At 39.7% G+C, this 19,527-nt stretch overlaps 1 protein-coding gene across 1 annotated transcript; it reads right to left on the bottom strand.

Annotated features, from left to right (window-relative positions):
• Nucleotides 1-2,073: 2,073 nt before the first annotated feature.
• Nucleotides 2,074-18,487, bottom strand: Perp (p53 apoptosis effector related to PMP22). The gene is made up of 3 exons (XM_005329806.5): nucleotides 17,888-18,487; nucleotides 8,000-8,140; nucleotides 2,074-3,521 (listed from the first exon to the last, which is right to left on the bottom strand). Exons 1-3 carry the CDS (start codon nucleotides 18,099-18,101, stop codon nucleotides 3,295-3,297), a joined length of 582 nt encoding a protein of 193 aa, XP_005329863.1. The 5' UTR covers nucleotides 18,102-18,487; the 3' UTR covers nucleotides 2,074-3,294.
• Nucleotides 18,488-19,527: the final 1,040 nt, after the last annotated feature.

The following is a 19,527-nucleotide window of genomic DNA, read 5'->3' as shown; positions in this document are numbered from 1 at the left end:
GGAATATTCTTTGATTTTTTTTTTTTTTTGAGAGAGAGAGAGAGAGAATCTTTTTTGTAGATGGACACAACATAATGCCTTTTATTTTTATGTGGTGCTGAGAATCAAACCCGGGTCCCACCATTGCTAGGCGAGCGCTCTACCGCTGAGCCACAATCCCAGCCCCAATATTCTTTGATTTTTATTAGAGAAAAAATTCCATCACAGTATTAAGGTGATTTTAATCATTTTCTCTATTATGAAAAACAATTTGGAAAAAAAAAAAGCACAAAAAATTGCTTCATTTTATCCTTTTTCCCTTTCCCAGAATTGAGTGGATTATAAAATGAGCAAATACACAAGTACTCAAAATCTCAGACTTTGACCAAAAAGGTCTGATTTGCAATCATTTTAGGTAAGAATACTGAGACCCTCAGGGACATAACCTGCCCAATCCTGTACAATTAGCAAGAGCCAAGGTTGGGATGAGACTTTCAGGTCGGCCTAGAAAAACTATGCAAGTCAATTATGCGTCTGAGATTATTACATTAGTAAGAATGTCTTTCAGCAGAAGTTTGTAGAAAAAACAACATAATTAAATTACGGTGGCTATCTTCTCTCATTGCTTTAATTTTCTTAAAAGAGGAAACCCTATCAAATTTTATGGTCAGTCCTTCATGATACAATTTTGAGGCTAAAATTAATTATATTCCACAACTTCCCATGTGACCACTGAGAGACCTTGATGTATTACTTCTTTGTTACATTCAATAGCAAATGGCACTTAGCATATCTAACTACTAATAGTGTCAATGTGAGATAATTGTTTGGGAACTTAGACCTGCTTATTTAAAGGGTGGGGACTCAATGTTAATTAGAGGAACAAAGCAACCTCGGCTTTACCATGGGAAATCTCATACAATGCCCAGTTAGTCTTTAGGTGGTTTTTCAAATTCTTCATTATTTCTGGAATTCTCAGGAATTTCAGGACATTAAAGTATCTGTCCTGGTGACTCTGGACCAACAAGGAATAGAGGAATTCCACACTTGAACAGGGCTAAAGGAAATGGAACATTTCAGCAAAGTAATGACAGGGTATCTTGTCCCAGATCTTCCATTGGCCCCAAGAAGTTGTATTTTTCCTTAGCGTATGCCATTAAGATACAGTGTGTTATTGACTGAAGAGGGGAAGAAGAAAGTTGGAAGAGAGGAATTCAAAGACAAAAGAGTATGTTTTGGAGAAGCTTGTGATCTGAGTCATTTTCATTTGCAACAGGAAAAGAAGTTTTCCTGCTCTGTAGGTATCCATTATCTTCATGAGTTAGCTGTGCTATTATTTTGGCAAATGGTAGTTTTGACATTATTAATTACCATTTTAAATTATCTAGCAGTCAAAGAATAGTCAAGTTTTAAAACAAAAATTTGTCATACATAATCACACCATATTCCTTTAAATTTATGATGGAAAATAGTTTTCTCATAATTTGAAAGGTATAAGAGGAAAATTTACTGCCAAGGATCAATTAGTCAACAGAAGCAGAGATTACCCATTCTTCCACCTGTCACTTTGAAGCCCTTCTTCTTACTTACATACACCATTGTAAAAATAATTTATGACTTATGGTGGAAAAAACTATTGAATGCAAGATAGGCAAGGAAAAGAAGTAGACCACTACCTCCTCTTCCTGAATGGAAGAGGACCCACAGATGATGGAAGAGGCTTACACAGATGATGGGAGAGGATCATCTGAATCTTCACTTCGCCCACACAAATCTTCCCTGGGTATCAGAACCTACCAGAAATTTTAGTCAGTTTCCTTTTGCTAGAAGCACTGGATAAATGTTGTCTGATGTTGGTGCATGGATTATTCATTCATTGAGGGAAAAGCTCAGAGAGTAGACTGCTAGATTCATTAATATTTCAAAAATTATAATTGAACACCTAAAAGAAGCAAGAACCCTAAAACTGAGAAAAAGCAACTTTTCATTTTATCGAATGTTCTTACCCACTCACCGCATTTTTTTAAAAAATTCTCTTCCCCAAAATAGCTAATTAGCAACAACAACCAAAAAATAAAAAGTGCAAACTAGACAAAAGATTTGAAACCTGGTTTATTGGGAAAAACTCACAATGAAAATTGCAATTGTTTATGCTGCAACTTACAAAACAATAATTTGATATATAAAATGAGTTGGTTATCATTATGTCAGTAAAAATGGTTTAAAAAACCCCCAATAATTTAGCCAATATATACTTAGAGAAACTCACATCCTGTGTTCTCCTGTTGTATGTTTTACATCAGACATTTTAAGTCTGTTTACCAAGGAATACCAGGTTTTTAACTATATGTTGGTTTTTGTTACAGTTAAAATCTATCAGAGCTGTGTCTATATGATTACAGCCCAGTTAAACCCCAAATGAAAAATCCAAGCCACTTCTTCTCCCTGGGCTGTTTCAATGGCACTTTTGTGATAGTGACAGCCTCCTAAGGCTTCACAACATGACCTAATCAGATCCATCAATCAGAGTGAATTAGACCTGGTCCACCTTTCAGTCCAGTCTACTTTGGTACTAAACACATAGACACAAAACAAGTATAGATGTATTAATATAGCATTTTCCCACACCCCAACTCTATAAACTACTTTAAAAGAGAAATTTTCATCTCAACATTTTACTACTTAAAGAGATCTTTATACTAAAACCTGTTTCACCCATGAAACAATACTTTCCTGTATAACACATCAAGTTAAGGCATAGCTTAGCAAAGAAGCATTTATTCAGGACATTAATTAGAAATTCTTGTGATAGCTCCTAGGAAATTATTTTGCTTCTTTGAATAGCTGAAGACTTAAAAAAGTATTTTTTGTTTTGCTTTCATTTTGAAGATTTGGTCACCGATAATTTTTACCAACATCTCCTTCTATTCCTTAACCCTTTTAGAAACAGTCCATTCTATATGGGAAAAACAAAAAACTTGATCAGACCATTAAATCTTAGAAGCCATCTCCTTCTCACCTTATTAAGTTTGTGTTTATATTCGTTTACAAATGCAGCATGTTATAGACAGATATAAGGAAATACTGCATCAATAACTAGCAAAACAAGCCTTTTGTATTCTACAAAACATATAAAAGATGAATATGAAAGTACAACACTATTTAAAAAAATTTTTTTCTCCCGAATTATTTTAGCACTTTTGTCTAGTTTAATCATAGGAACACAACCAAATCATAGCTTCCAAGTGGGCTGGAGAAAAGCGTCCTCCTCTGGTCCATGTCAGCAGCAGGGCTTTCTTTCACTCCTTGCCCACATCAGGCAGACGTGTAGAAGTACCTGGGCTTGGCGTTGCCCAGCAGGTCATCTTCGTAGTTGGGGAGACAGCAGAAGAAGAAGGCGCAGCCAATCAGGATGATCGTGGCTGCCCACCCGAAGCCGTAGGCCCAGTTGTAGATGTAAGTGACAGCTACGTTGGCATGAAGGTTGAAGGTCTGGGTGTACTTCACGGGGTAGATTACCAGAGAGATGATCTGGAACACAGCTGAAGGAAAGAAAAGAATACCGGAGTATTAATGCATGTAGACATGAATGAATGAATGCACAGAACAGATTACTCCTTCCCACCAAGTTTCTGACTTTAAATATGTGTTAAATCCACCTAAAACATGAAGTGGATGAAGAAGTATAGTTAACTAAGAGCCAAAAAACCATATTGGCTAATAAGAGACACCTGGCACCAAACAGCTTGACACATATATAACGACTACATGAAATACAGACAGAACACAGTAAGAGAATCACTTTATATTGCATATATTGTTCTCCTGTTGTAAATTTGTGTTGTACAATAGAAAGCAGAGTGGTAAAGAAGTCTTATTTTTTTTCATCTTCATGTTTCCTGTGCCAAATACAATTAATATATTCAGGGTTAGCAAAATTACAAATATCCATACATACACACACACGTGCATACACATATATGATTCAGCATTGATATTAACTAATGTATCACTGGAAAATTCATTTGGTAAGTGAATGACTAAATGAAACAATGAAGCCATGGTGGTAATGATCAATGTGGAGAATCACCAGAAAATCCCATAGAGAAGGTGAAGAGTAATGCAGAGACAGAGGGAACAGGGAATAGCACCCCAGGTTGGAGGAAAAGAATAAAAAAAAGGAATAATCAGGATGCTTTAGGGAAGGACAAGAGAGGATGTGGAAAGGAAAACCTATGTCAAAAATGGTTCTGAATGAATTGGAAATAACATTCCCATGTTCATATATGAATACACAACCAGTGTAACTCCACATCACGTTCAACTACAAGAATGGGGGTCCTAATTAGAATAAGTTATACTCCATGTATGAATAATATGTCAAATACATTCCACTGTCATGTATGTCTAAAAAGAACAAATAAGAAAAAAATACATATATTAATAAAGGATAGCTACCTTTTAGTATTAAAAAAGAAATGATTGGATTATGAGAATTGTAAACTAATTGGTAGATTAATCCACCATAAGGATTGCCTGGGTGGTAACTATATACAGGTAGGATGTGGCTGGAGAAGGTAGATCCCTAGGGGTTTGCCCTTGGAGTTTATATTTTATCCTTGTTTAGTGGTATGCTCTCTCTCTCCTCTCTCTCTGCTTCCTGATTGCCATGTTCTGAGCTGCTTACTTCTGCTTTTCCCTTTGCCATGATATCTGCCTCACCTTGGGCACAGAGCTACAGTTGAGCCACCTTAACGGAACCTCTAAACTATGAGACTAAATAAACTTTTCCTCCTCTAATTGTTCTTATCAGGTATATTTATCATGATGAAGAAAAGCTAACTAAAACACTAAGTTATTGCTGTTTATAGTAATCCCTGAAAAATCCATTTTTATTTCTCTAGAATCAGTAATGATCTGTACTTACTCATTCTTTTTAATATATATATTTTTAGTTGTAGGTGGACACAATACCTTTATTTTATTTTTATGTGGTTCTGAGGATTGAAATCACTGCCTCACACATACTAGGCAGGCGTTCTACCACTGAGCAACAACCCCAGCCCCCACTTATTCATTCTTGATCTCAATATTTCACTCCACCATCCTTTCAATAAAAATTTATGTCTTCTCCAAAAAAAAAGAGTTCTGAATGCTGTGTTGTAAAAATCACAGCATTAATTATGATTAATCATCATATTTAAAGTTGCTTAAAATGCCAATAAGTTTATAGAATATACATTTGGAGTTACAAAGAAAATGCAAGATTTTATAAAACTATAACAGTATTTACATGCTAAGTTATGTTTTGCCTTGATGTGTTTATGTCTCTCAGGTGCACTGCCAAGTCCAAGGGCAGGAACGGATTTTAGCCCATTAAGACACCGCTCTCAAGAGCAGGCACCAACTGGCTATACCTAGGAACACAGCAGGGAATGTCTAATCCTCACCACCAGGTTTTTCATTATCTTAATTTTCTTCTACTAGCTCCACAGATGTGCCCCAAAGTACACAAAGTTCTCTTCTTTTTTTAGAAATGCAATAGATGTCTCCATATCTTGATTTACTGCTTCTATTTTTCAACTCAAAATGTTTCTCTTCTTGTCTTCTTATATACTCTAAATAGCAAAGCTACTAGTTAAGCTTGTCCTTCACTCACTGCAAAATATTGTATAAGACACACTACAAAAGTAATCCTTCTCTATACTGACCTCTGATTTTCCTAGTAATAAATGTTAAATGTTAAATAAATGTTAAATATTGTTTTCTGGTAATAAATGTTAGCTATTGATTGGTTCATTATACATGAAGTTCTTATAATAATTTGGATGAATTTCTGCAAAATTTAAATTGTATCAGTGTTCAACTTTTCTGATTTTAACAATATTATATAAAAATTAAAAATAACTTTTGCTGTGAAATATATCTTTAAAAACAAGTAAGAATTATTCAACATTATTACCACCAAAAATGCATTAAGATGTCTGGAATTTTTATTCTTCTATATATATTTCCTTGTCAAACCTTAAAGGAAGGGATAAATATTAAATTATAAAATGAGAACACAGCAGGACCTTTCAGCTATAAACCTGTTGAGCACTAGAACTAATTTTCTATACATGCTACCTTGTTAGCTTGGACAGCCACTACTTGACCTTACTGTTTTAAAGCTAAGACAGAGCAATGGTTGAAGGAGTTTTCCCAGGATATTTTTTATCATGGTAAAATATACATAGCATAATATTTATCATTTTTTACCATTCATAAGTGTTTAATTCAGTGGCATTGAGTACACTCGCAGGGTGAATAACCATCACCACTATTTATATCCAAAACTCTTTCACTATCTTCACATGCACTCCATATCCAATAAAAAAAATAGCTCCCAGTTCCCCCACTCACAGCCCCTGGGGAAACATCTATTTCCTGTCTCTATGAATTTGCCTTTTCTAGGTACTTCATGTAAATGGAGTGATATCTTATCCTTCTATGTCTGGCTTATTTCACATGGCATAATGTTTTCAGGGTACATCATGTTGTAACATGATCAAAATTTCATTCCTTTTTATGGCCAAAGAATACTCAATTGTATCTATGTATCATATTTAGTGTGGCCATTCATATGTTGATGAATACTTTGCTTCACCTTTTGGTTATTGGGAATAATGCTATGCCCGTGGTTACAAATGTGTGTCCAAGTTTCTGTTTTTAATTCTTTTGGATGCACACCTAGCAGTCACATAGAATTCTCTAGGAGTCTTCAACTAAGATTAATATCCTAGCATATTGTTCCTAATGGCAACTTCAGCAGGTACCCATCTAGCCTTCTAAGGCATGGGAAAGGAAAGAATGACAAATCAAATATGTTCCTGTGATGAGCTCTCATAAATTTGAACTATGAAAAGCCAAACAGAAGTGCAGGTTTCAACAAGGTTCTTCATATCTTTTGTGATTCCAAGTTACTTCTGATTTTTAAAATATTGTGCAAAAAGCAAACTTGAAAACATGAAAAGCACAGAGTAAGCTTTTGTTTTTCAAACAAGAGAAATTTGTCCAATGGAAAGGCTGGGCCAGGACTGCGCTGGTCATTCTCTGATGCTGCTCCTTCCTCTCAGCCAAGTCTTCTCACTCCTCATTTGTGTGGCCCTACGCTCTGCAAACTCAACTGATCTCAGCACAGGGAACCCAGCATACAGTGGTCTCCCTCCTGGCTCATGTTCAATCTTAGAGACAAGGCTATCAACCAGCTTCCAAGACTATCTGCTAACGTTATATCTGTCCCGAGGTCTGCAGTCGGCATTGGTCCTGTGAGCCTTGGTTGGTATCTGTAGCCTGTGGCCTGGCTTTGCTCTTTTTAGCACCTTCTTTTTTCTCCTCCTCAGAAAATCCAGTTTTGCATCTGAATCCAGCTCTGTAGCTGAGGTCTTGTCCCTTTGTCAGGTGCCTGACAAAAATTTCAAATAGTTCTTGCTCCCAAATTCCTATATTATTATTATTATTATATGACATTCTATTCCACTATTAAAGGTCCACTCTGAGCCCTACCCATCTGCAGAACTGGATTTCTTCACATTATCTATGTCTGAATCTCCCCTGGCACAAGCTCTATGCTGTGGTCCCTCCCCACCTCACTGCAGAAAACCCTTTCATGACCCACCATATCACAAAGTCACAAAATTCTTTCAATAAGTGAAATGATACAGGGACACTCAGGTCTCCTCAGCACAGGGCTCACAGGAGGCCAGGACTAGGAACTACTCTAAAGATCACTATACTTCCAGAGGAAAATAGCTCTGGTCCTTTAGGTAGGTAGGTACCAGTGGATGGAGCCACTTAGGAGAGAGAGGGGCACCCACAGAATAACTTGGTCACTTGAATGTGAAGCATAATATACTGTCTAAGGCACAAGAGGAAAGGAATCCTCTGTTGGTGAGCTATTTCCAAGAATAGATCAGAAACCATAATTATATATGATGTCCATTGTAGATATAAAGGAAAAATTGCTGCCACCCAGTCTTACCAGCCAGAGCAAGGAGGCCTCCAATCACTCTCAGGAAGACAAGCATTTGAGGTCCACAGAGCGCAAAGAAGGAGAGGATGAAACAGATGACCAGGATGATAAAGCCACAGAAGAGCATGGCAGCCGCCGCTCTTCCCCACGCTGCAAGAAAAGGGAAACAGATTAATCAGGCAGACATGTCAAATTTAAAAACTGCTTATCAAATATCAGTAGGGGGCTAGGGTTGTAGGTCAGTGGTAGAGCACTTGCTTCTCATGTGAGGCACTGGGTTCAATCCTCAGCACCACGTGAAAATAAAGTTATTGTGTCCACCTAAAATCAAAAAAAAATTTTTATCAATAGAGTTTTATTTTTTCTTTCTACTAGCAAAATTTGTGTGGAAGGACAGTTTTCTTTTGACTATACTTAAGTACCTTCACATTTCAAGGGAAGATGAGGCAATTCAAATATACAGACTATTCATCTATTGAGACTCGGGAAATGTTTACTCCCCTCAGTTTGGGGATAAATGTTTACATCTCTGAAATGGAAGTTCCACTTCTTTAAACTGTTTCTTACTAAATATTTTTATTTTCCATATAAATAGATATATTTAAAAGGTTTTACCAAGCTCTAACACAACATGATCATACTAAGCATTCATAGTATTAGAGAATTTAAATTACAAATTTTGTAGGAAATGTTTCAAAAACCTTTAAGAGCTTTTGTTTTCTATTAATGTTTGGTTTCATACAAAAATAACAACTGAAAATATATCTTTATAACTAGGCAGAGATGCCTAATAAAACAGTGAAAGAAAAGCCATGATTCTACAACAAGTTTGGTAGCAAATCACCTTGCCACATTTCTGCCTAAATTTTTCCTTTCTTAAGTATTCAGAATTTATTGCACAATAGTTCTTAATTATTGATCTTAGCCCTAGAAAGAGAATCAGGATGAGTTCTAGGTTTGAGGAACCTACATGGGCCCCTCATGTAGAAAACCCATCCATGATACACATACAGACAATTCCAGTCTACAATTCCAGTCACTCCACCAGCACTGATTTCTAAACACTCTTTGCATACAACCTTGGATCTAGAGCTTGAAAACTAGCATTTAGGACACACTGACTAACTCACTGAGTCCTCACAACTTCTTAGGCTCACAAGAGTTTCAGTTCTAGTTTAGAAACAAGGATTTACTTGGGCTTTAAGAGTTCAGATAACCAGCACACAGTCACATGGCTAGTAAATGGTTTAGATAGTTAGATTTCCAACCTGTCTGAATCCAAAACATGAAGTTTTTAGATACAATTTAGATGCCATAAAATGCACTCTTTTAAAGGGTACAAGTTCATAGTTTTCACTATATTCGCAGGGTTGCGCAAGCTTCACCACTATAATTGCAGAAAATCTTTATCACCCCAAAAAGAAACCTGTGAGCCATCACTTCCCCGTCCCCCATTCCCCAGCCTCTGGCAATCACTAATCTAATGCACTTATTCTGGACATTTCCCAAGATCATATGCCCTGTAGTCTTGTGTGATTGGCTTTTTTTCTCTGAGCCTAGTAGTTTTTTCATGGGTTCATCCACATTACACCATGAATCAGTATTTTCTTCCTTTTGGTGGTTGAATAATAGTTTATTGTATGGATATTTTGTTTACCCATTCATCTGTTATTGGAAGAACACATTCTTAACCTATTACTCATTATTGCATTTGAAAAGGAAACTCATTTGCCCTTTGCCCAGGTTTTACTTCTACTCTCTAACACACCACACAGCAGACAACATTCTCCCTCAATTCTAGGTCATTTGGGTGCTCCAAGTCAAAGACATGGGCCAGCAGGAAAGACAGGGGCTTTGGAGCCAGCTAGACTTCATTTACACCCTTCATCTGCCACCTGTTAGCTTCATGCTAGTCTCCTCACTCTTCTCACTGTTGCCTGCATGACTTTACCTCCCTCAAGCCTTAACTCAGGTGTCACTCAGCAAAAAATGCTTATTGCAAGGTTCATGTAAGGATGACTGCTGCTGTGTGCAAATCACCAGCTCCCCAGAGGTCATTGCTCACAAAGACCCTCCTGTGTTTCTATGGCTTTTCTCCAGGACTCAAGTTTTTATTTTCTATATTTTCACAGTTCTGCACCTCCCATAGACTGTTCCTCAGCCATCTAGTCCACTTTCCTATCTTCACCTATTACAACTTTCATTATTTAACACGAAACAAATCAGTGCTAAATTCCTCCACTACATTCTCCAGTTTCTACACTCCCTCCAGGGCTTCCTCTAGAGACAAGAATGACTGAGATATAACAGATTATTAGGAAAAATAAACATTCTTATATGTCTCAGAAATACTGTTTTCCCACAAATTCCACCTTAATAGCACCATTCAGGGCTGAGATGATGGATGATTAGACCCACTTTTATATTTATGGTTTTTATTACTTCCTTCTAAATCCTTTTGCTCATCTTGTCAGATCAGTGAGAGATTTGGGGGATAAGATCAACATAGGAAAGTCCAATTGATTTTATAATAGAAATGAATAAAACCAAAATGTGATTTTTTCCCCCTCACTTTTGCCTAGTCCTTCAAGTATGGAAACTTTTAAGAGAGAAGGGACCACGTTTTAGAAGGAGCATTAATTAACTAGACCGCCTCAGAGTGTAGCCCATAGACCATACTGTCGTTTTAATCAGTGGTGTTCAATAAACATGGAGATTCCGGCACCTCCCTCCAGATATGGAATTGCATTAGTAGTACCATGTTTCTTATATCCATACTAAAGTTAGAGAACAACTAAGATTCATACTTAAACTCCCCATAGAATAGAATAGCACTACCAAAAAGGAGCCCAGAAATTTCAGTATGCACCCCTCTGTCAATTATAGTCTCATTTCTATAGATTTTTGAGTGTGTGGTTATTGCCAGCCATTGAGTTAATTAAATCCAATTGTGCCCAGGGTGGTGGCGAATGCCTGTAATCCCAGCTGCTAAGGAGGCTGAGGCAGGAGGATCACGAAAAGCCAGACTCAGCAAAAGAGAGGTGTTAAGCAACTCCATGAAATCCTGTCTCTAAATAAAATACAAAATAGGGCTGGAGATGTGCCTCAGTGGCTGAGTGCCCCTAAGTTCGATCCCCAGTACCACCCGAACCAAAAAAACAAATCCAATCATTAAATTCAAATGAGCAAAGATTTACTTTTCCCTGTATGAGTTCATAAATTTGATACTCTGTAATTCCATGTGCATGTGGAAGACTGCAGACATAATGAAATTCTATGCGAAGGAGAGGAGATACAGGAAAAAACATCCTCATGAGGAACCCATTTCAATAACCAACTTTTCTACTCACATATCCATGTTTTAAAAGTCTGGCTAAATAAATTATGTGTAATATTACTATAAAATAAATAATGATTCTACCTGTTTATTTGAGGAAAATTAACACAGATTATTGCTATTGCTGCTTCCTCCCACATTTTAATTGAAGTATAATTTATGCTTAGTTTCAGGTACTTGAAAGGAATTAAATAAAAGAAACAGTAAGCTAATTCACCAACCTTATGCCAACAAGTGGACATCCATACAAATTGGACCATTTTGAGAAACTGTTCCTATTAATTCAGTTAAGGTCTTGATTATTTAAAGTGCTGAGTCTAAAGAAAATCGAAATGGAAATAAAGCAACATTTTGTCTTGAGAAAGGCCACCTTGGTGGTAGAACGTGTAAAACCTGCTCCTTACAGCATGGAAACACCCACATTGAATCATTTAACTATCATTTAGACAGAAATCTTGGCATGGTTTTGAAGGTCCTCACTGAGGAACGACAGACCTCTCCACGTAAGGCAAGCGGCTTCCCACGTCTGTGACTTGATGTAAAATGATCAGAGGGACCATACCAGGTCTGAGCAGGCGGCTTGAGGCCCAGTGTTCTGAGAAGGGAATCATCAGTCCTACAGGCTTAGAGCAGGGCTGTTCTCCACAGTATACATTTTATAAAAAGTTAAGTGTATTTATCCTAAGTAAATTTTGACTCAGCTGTCCAGGCTAAGCTCAATATCTATAAGTTTAGCCAGCCCTTTTGGAACTATTCATATTTCTTATATGATCTAAATTACACCACATTACCAACCCTAATGGAAAACATCAATTTTTAAAATTGGTCCTAAATCTAAACTTCTTTTATGATTTAACAGATGGCCTGCAGTTCCTCAAATGCAGTCTTCATCTTATCTTTTCGAAACACAAGTCTGTCCTTCATTACTATTTTATCACTCCAGATTTTAAGGCCTTTCTTAATTGCATGCATGTGGTACCAGGGAAGGTTCTCACTGTCAGTTGTTAGCCCCCGAATTAAGACAACAAAAGCCAGCAGCACTCCAGGGAAATAGATGCTGTGTTTCTGCGTAGGAATTTTTGTTTGTTTTGCTTCCACAGGGGAACACCAATTTGGTTTATATATGTACTCTATGTCCTAAGTTGACTTAGTAAGTACCACTTGGAGAAGATTATGTTGTCAAAGAAACCAGCATAATAAATCCACTTTCAAATAAAATGGATGAACAACAGCTTATCATCAAACTTTGCTATTACCTGCCAAAATTCAACATTAAATCAAGAACATGAAAACTATTCAGTGGCCACTAATGAAACTGGAGTTTTCCTGGGAAATATTTCTAAGGTTTTTCTGTTGTTTGTATGAGGAAGCATCCCATATTTTTCTCCAGAAATTATACAGGAGAACACATGTTACAGGGCAGAGATGGGTAGGAAAAGACGAGCAAGGACAAGAAAAAGGTAAAACTAAACAAAAACCTTGAGGGTCAAACTAGAAAAAACTACAGTTTGGCACGGGGGGGGGGGGGAGACGCTTATCTTAAAACAAGGAGAACATTGCTAATATTTTTAATGTTGCTGGTGATATTTTAGAGACCATGTACTACTATTTCCCCCCAAGTGAGTGCTTCTTTCATGGATTTGCTGAATTCTTCAGGTGTTTTACATGGACACCAAATAGACTGAAACCATCAGCGCCCTTCTCCTTGCTCCAGGTCACCAATGTCACCCAACTAGGGTTTCTTCCCTTTCCAGAATGAAGGATTTGTCTATTAGTAATAGCAAAGGCCCCATCGAGGAGACCTGAACTGAGTTTTTGTCAGATATCTTCATATTGTTTCTATGAGGTTCTTTATGCCACATTCAGGCAGAATTGAAATCATAGTTAAAAAAGTAAAAGGACCTACCTATCCATAAATAAACATGAGTAGATACTATACTCTAAAACACTCTTTTGCATAGTCAATGAGGAGGTCATCTGTATTGACTTGGCCAGTGCTTCCGAAACTCAAAAGGGGAAGTTGTTCATGCAGATTCTGATTCAGTAAGTGGATGTGGCACTAAACCTCTCTGATCCTGCTGATGTTACTGGTATGTAACACCTAGAGTGGTAAAAATTCAGAGGACAACAGAGTGGACTTGCAAAAACAAAACAAATCTACCTAGGAAGATGCCGTCTTCCTGCAAGGAATAGTTCAGCAGAGAACTGCAGGGAGAACCACAGGGGCCAGCATTCCACAGCTGGTGTGAGATTCTTCACATGCTCCACATTTTCTCCTGAAACTGGGCCAGGCGGTGACTACTTACTTACCACTGTGCTCTTACAGAGCTACCCTACTCCACCACGTTATGGTCTTCTTTCATCTAATCAGTGAATGAGCAAGCCCTCCTACACAGGAAGAAGCGGAACATGAGAATTTTTACTTTGAAGACAGGAGAATTAGCAATGAATTGGGGATCTACTCTTAAATATTTAAAATCTGTCCGAAGGAAGAAAGAAACTGGAAAGCAGAAATCCAGGGAAGCACATTCCAGCTCAGTCGGTGTGAGATGGGGTGTTTGTAAACAAATAGCATCAGTCAGGGAACAGAATGAAGTTGCCGAATAAAAGGAACCTGCTCATCAGCTGGAAGTTAACGAGCATGGGGCTTTGTCCAGCGCTTGAACTGGATGCACTTTAATTCTAACAGTCCAGGAGTCTGTGACTTGACATGGCAGAGACAAGTTAGGTCACAGGAAAGGGACTGAGGATCCCTGGGGTAGCAACTGCTAAGAGCAGCAATACACTAGACCAGCCTATAAGACTGGTTAGACTTTAAGACTCCCCAAATCAGTATATATTTAAACTACAGAGTGGCCAACTTTTTAATCTATTGTGTAAGGATGTGAACACACACACATGTGAAGAAATACAAAGAGTCATCTGCCCACTAATGTCTAATGTCATAAAATAAGAATGTGAATAAAGAATAAAGAGCATGTCTCTCACCCCGACATGCCCAAAGGCCACAGAGTATAATCTCAAAATGAAATCTTGTACATTGAATTTGGCCTGATGTAAACTATTGAGTTCATAATTATTATTCTCATTTTCTACACAGTTGACAATCATAGGACTTAATGATCTAAAATTGCTTCATATAAATTCTGGTTCTTTGAGTTTTCCAAGAGGGATTTCTTGTGAAAAACACTGGATGTATCTGGTTGTATTCAAAGGGTATCTTTGGGGAAAACGAGGCTCTGGCCAGGCACAGTGGCATATGCCTGACCTCCCAGAGACTTGGGAGGCTGAGGCAGAAGGATTGCAAGTTCAAAGCCAGCCTTAGCAACTTAGCAAGATCCTGTCTCAAAACAAAAAGTAAAAAAGACCAGGGATGTGGCTCAGTGGCCAAGCGCCCCTGGGTTCACTCCCCAGTACCAAAAATTAATTAATTGATTAATTTAAAATGAGGCTCTGCATTTCTGAGTTCAGACTCCAGGTAACAACTCTCCACTTTCTTTTCTATTCCTCTGTTCCATAACTCACACTCATTATTCTCCAAACTGACAAGCTAGAGCCTGCCCCGATTTGAAATCTCTATAGCCAATGCTTAGACTATATTCCTGATTAATTTGTCCTTAAAACTAGAAAGGTGCTGGCAGCTCAGGAATACCAAGCTGTGTAATGCACATTCAAGCTGAATCTCACATTTTATTTTTAGGTGATTTTGGATGACCATTTCAGTCGTAAACCTCGATTTTCTTTTCCCTCTTGACATATACAAATCAAAAAATTCAAACAAATATCTGTTAAGCTAGGCTTTAATTTAGCTATTACCATAATGTAAAAGATAATATTCAGAATATGGTTTGACTCATTTACAAGGAAAAATGAGATAACTTGCTCATCTGAAAAAAAAATTTTTTTTTTAAATCACCAACAATGAAGAATAGTGTTCTGTTTTTCATATTTGTAGTGCTAAGGAATTATTTGCCTTTATAAAAACATTCATATTCTTGAGTATTATTGCCAATACTTGCCAGAAATAACCTGTGTCTTTACCACAAAAAGAACATATTTACACCTAATGAAAGCGCTGGTCAAACACAGTAATGAAAAGGTCTACTTTCTTAACAGTTACAATGGTAATCGGGATACTTACTTCCTACTACACATCAAGTTTTCTAAAAATGATCATACTCAGTTCTCTATACTGAGGTATCACTTTGGTCAAAGCCACCCATGGTGATCTGTTTTGCCCAACCTGCTGCATGTTTGTACCTATGTGGGAGTGTGTGTAACTGCAAACTGCATTTGAGATAAAGTGTGATCTCAGCTAAACATTGTTTTCAGCAGGCCTTAAAGAGCTATGTGAAAACCTACAGAGTTCATAGATGCCTAGATAATCACCCTATAACACAGAAGTCTCAATTTCTACACTTGTGGGATGAAACTAGCCAAACAGTCCATGCAGGAGATGGATGGAAGAACAAGCACTTAAGCTCATCTTTGTCTACAGTGGTGGGAGGTGGACCCCTCTGCTGGCTTCATATCTAGCTGTCTTCTTCCCATGGCCAACAGCCATTCCTGGATTTGTGAGCCACAGCCATTACTGACACTTCACTATCTTTGCAAAGGTGACAGAAGTAACTCAATTGAGATGTCAAAGCCACTGTTGATTTATGAAAACAAGGTGTGCTGCATCAGAAAGGTAGTGACAGACTTTTCAAGATTCACTTGGAAAACTGAGCTTTTCCAAAGGGCAATTTCTGTAACAAATTCAAAGGAACCATGCACTTGATCTCTTGATCTGGTGTGTTTTTTTACAATGAAAACGATAATGCTTCTGACTTCTCTATCGAAAGGAAATAAAATCCACCAAACTAGAAACAAAACCTGCTTATTCCCTTCAATACACTGACTACTATATCAGCTTAAGGCTGAAACTGCCGCGCCCTAAAAGGTGAGCTCACCCAGCCGAACAAGAAACATTAAAGTGGCATTGTGCCCGTTTCAAAAGAGGGTTGCAGTCACAGCCAGGGCCCAGCAGGCCAAATCATGTCCCAACAAGAGTGGGACATGGCTCTACCAGCTTACCTCATATGTGGAGGATTACTGAGTGTTCTTTGGGTCTGCATAGGAGCCTTTGGCCTCAGAACTACCCACATCTGGTTTTTTTTTGTTGTTGTTGTTGTTGTTGTTTGTTTGTTTGTTTGTTTAAAAAAAAACCCTGAGCAGATCTCAAGTCTCCTACAGGAGACTGAGTTTGAACGCATTTTACCTAGAAGATAATTATATTATTTCAAAGTAATTAATTCCCTCTAAAGCCCTAAAATACTTGTGACAATACAAACCTTAGCAGGCAAAGTGTTTGTGTATGTGTTTTCCGAGGGGGGTGGGGAAGCTTTAAGAAAAGCAGGAATTCCCTGCAGTCTCTCCATTTATTACCTGCCTAGTGGGAACCCTGCCTCCTTTTCAGGAAAGTCCACCATGGGAACTTCCAAATGATTCCCTAAGAGTGAGGCTAGGCCTAGCCACTGATAACAGGGCCCAGAACCACCAATGAACAGGATTTGTTTGGAAACTGTAGGCTCCTTCAGGAAAAGAGTCAAGTCGGTGGTGGAAAAAAAAGCAAGGCTGCTTTCTTCCTCTTTAAAACTATATCACTTAGATGGTGAGGCTCACTTGGCACCAAGCTTTCTATGATGTCCACAGGACCCCACTCTCTACACAATGCCAATCACAACAGACTCCGGCTGTTATTCATATCTACCCTGGGGGAGGGTGGGGCAGAGATTCCCCTGAAAAAGAAGATGCCTTTTCTTAAAAGACCTATTGTCCATTAACCATAGTACTTGACTGAGGCTTCCTCCAGCCTGGGAAAACAGAACACTCCATCTGCAAGGGATTAAATGTGCCAACTCTGCTTCCCTTCACTTCGCTGATGTAGATGATGAGTTTGCTATTTGGATATCAAATCAGATTACAATAAATATTCTAAACAGCAATGCCAATGCTTAAGGGCACTCCCTAGAGCAAGAGCAAACAAGAACTAGCCCAACAGGTCAAACACTTTACCTGAAACCGTAACTGCTAAAACTGCCAGAAAGGGCTTTCTTCGTAGAAAAAAAAGTTTCTTTCCCTTCAATCCAATTAAACGAATTCACCTATTTAGGGCAGGCACGCTATTTTAATACTTATATTTTAACCACAAGAACCAGAAGAAGAAGGAGAGGAAAGAAATTTCGGTAGGTCTCCAAGAAAGCACACTTTTTTCTTTATATTTACTCATCTAAACCTCCACAACAGCTGGAATCTTCTTATGCAGGTAATTGACAAATCCTACAGGGAAAAAGCATAGTTTGAACTAGGGCCATTTTCTTTTGGTTTTGAACCTGACTTTGGTCATCCAGAACAGCAGCTTCTTTTAGCTCAGGTCGGATACAAGAACCTCGGTTTAGTTTAGTTTTGTTTTGTTGTAAGCAGTCACCGCCTGGAACCCCGTTAGGGCTCCGGACGCGCTGTGTCTGCCCTCAAGCCTCAGCCCCGAGGGCTTCCTGGAGGCGGCGGTGGGCACTCACCGTAGTCCATGAGGCTCTGGCAGCCATCGTCGTAGGACCCGCTGCCGCCGCCCTCACTGAAGCATCTCCACCACAGCGAGGACGTCTGGATGTGGTCGCTCGACTGCAGCCAGCCGCGGCCGGCCAGCGCGATGATGTCGAAGGCGATGGCACTGAGCAGGAGCAGGGGCAGGATCCACCTGCAGCGCTCGCAGGCCAGGCCGCAGCGCAGCATGTCGACGATCGCGGCGCGGAGCAGAGGAGCGCGCGGAGCACGGGCGGCGGGGAGAGTGACCCGCAAGCGCTGGCTCCACGACAAAAGGGAAGAGGCCGCGGGGAGGCGGCTCCCGGGAGGACGCCGCTCGGGGCTGGCCGCGGGGGCGCGGCGCGCGGGCCCCACCTAGATTCCGGTGACTCAGAGCGCGCCGCCCCGACCTGCCCGGCCGGCCCGGGGCGCGCGCGGCAAGGGCGGGGCCGCGGGTCAACCCGACCGGCTCGGGTTACACCCGGCGGGACCTCAACCCGCGGGGTGGACGCTGGGGGCCGGCCCTCTGCAGCACGGCGGTTCCTAACACTCGGACGGCACGTCTGTCTGCGCGCACGGGCTGCGCACTTTGACTCTGTCGTCCGACACTAGTGTGACTGTCAACAGGGCGATACTTGGGCTCGAAGCAGTTTGAGTTGGGTGTTCCAGCTGTCCCTGTGGGTCAACGCTGTCCCCGCCCCTATAGGAGTCAGGACCTGCGCACCCCAACCCAGGACCCCGTCCCTGACCGCGCAGGCAGAGGTGGCCACTTCCTCCCGGGCTCCACCTTTGCACCTTGGACCGTTGCTCCCTTCCGACTCATCTGTTTACAGGGCTTTTCCCGCTGGGTCGGGAAAGGCCAGTCTGCAGAGGCCATGTTTTCAGGGTGGCCTGGTGCCTCGCACCCAGTCTGGGTCAACAGGGGAGCTCAGGGACTTTCAGGAATGAACGCAGTTTAGCAGATACTGGCTTCAGTCTTGGAAGCGCAGCGTCTGGTTTCCCTTAGATAACTTCATGTCATTTCTGCTGCAGTCCATTCTCTTACACAAACCTGTAGCTACTGAAACCCCGCTTTTGTCTCTCCAAAAAAAAAAAAAAAACATGTCAGCATGTGGCCAGCATCAAAAATCCCACCACTCAGCGTCCTGAGCCAGCTTCTGCCACAGCCCTTATTCCTCAGGTGTGGCAGAGAGGGTGGGGCTGCAACCTGGAGCCAGGATTAGGAGAAACTAGTTCTGAGAGTGTGGCGCCATGGTGGCCTTGGGCAAGTGACTAAAACACCCAGTGAGGGGCACATTTTACCCCTTACCTCAAAGAGTTCTTCTGAATCCCTTGTTTGTATTAACTTAATATAAAAGAAATGAGAAGTACTTAATGTCTCAAACTTAGCCCTCTGTACTTCAGTTTGGTACTCTTAATAGGAACCAAATACTATTGTTTTAGACAGTTCTCTGGCAATTTTTGAGGGTGAATAAAATCGATGTACAAAGAAAATCAGTGTCTGAAACCACATGAAATTCTCCCTCTAGGCATTTTACATAAGCCAAGTTTTATTTATACAAATCAAATTCATATATTTTCATTAAGAGCAATTATTTTTTCTTTTTTTAAAACACTGAGTAGTTTCTCTTTTATT

This window comes from Ictidomys tridecemlineatus, chromosome 8 (assembly GCF_052094955.1).
Source record: "Ictidomys tridecemlineatus isolate mIctTri1 chromosome 8, mIctTri1.hap1, whole genome shotgun sequence".
In the NCBI taxonomy this organism is placed as follows: domain Eukaryota; kingdom Metazoa; phylum Chordata; class Mammalia; order Rodentia; family Sciuridae; genus Ictidomys; species Ictidomys tridecemlineatus.
The sequence above is the reverse complement of the archived record's forward strand: the minus strand, read 5'-3'. Positions and strand labels throughout refer to the sequence as shown.

Excerpts from the sequence above, each read along its gene's own strand:
- Perp (XM_005329806.5), bottom strand. The coding sequence starts at position 18,101 with ATGCTGCGCTGCGGCCTGGCCTGCGAGCGCTGCAGGTGGATCCTGCCC. Across the intron at positions 8,141-17,887 it reads CCAGAGCCTCATGGACTACG|CGTGGGGAAGAGCGGCGGCT; the intron begins GTGAGTGCCCAC and ends CTTTTCTTGCAG. Across the intron at positions 3,522-7,999 it reads AGGCCTCCTTGCTCTGGCTG|CTGTGTTCCAGATCATCTCT; the intron begins GTAAGACTGGGT and ends TCTTTCCTTCAG.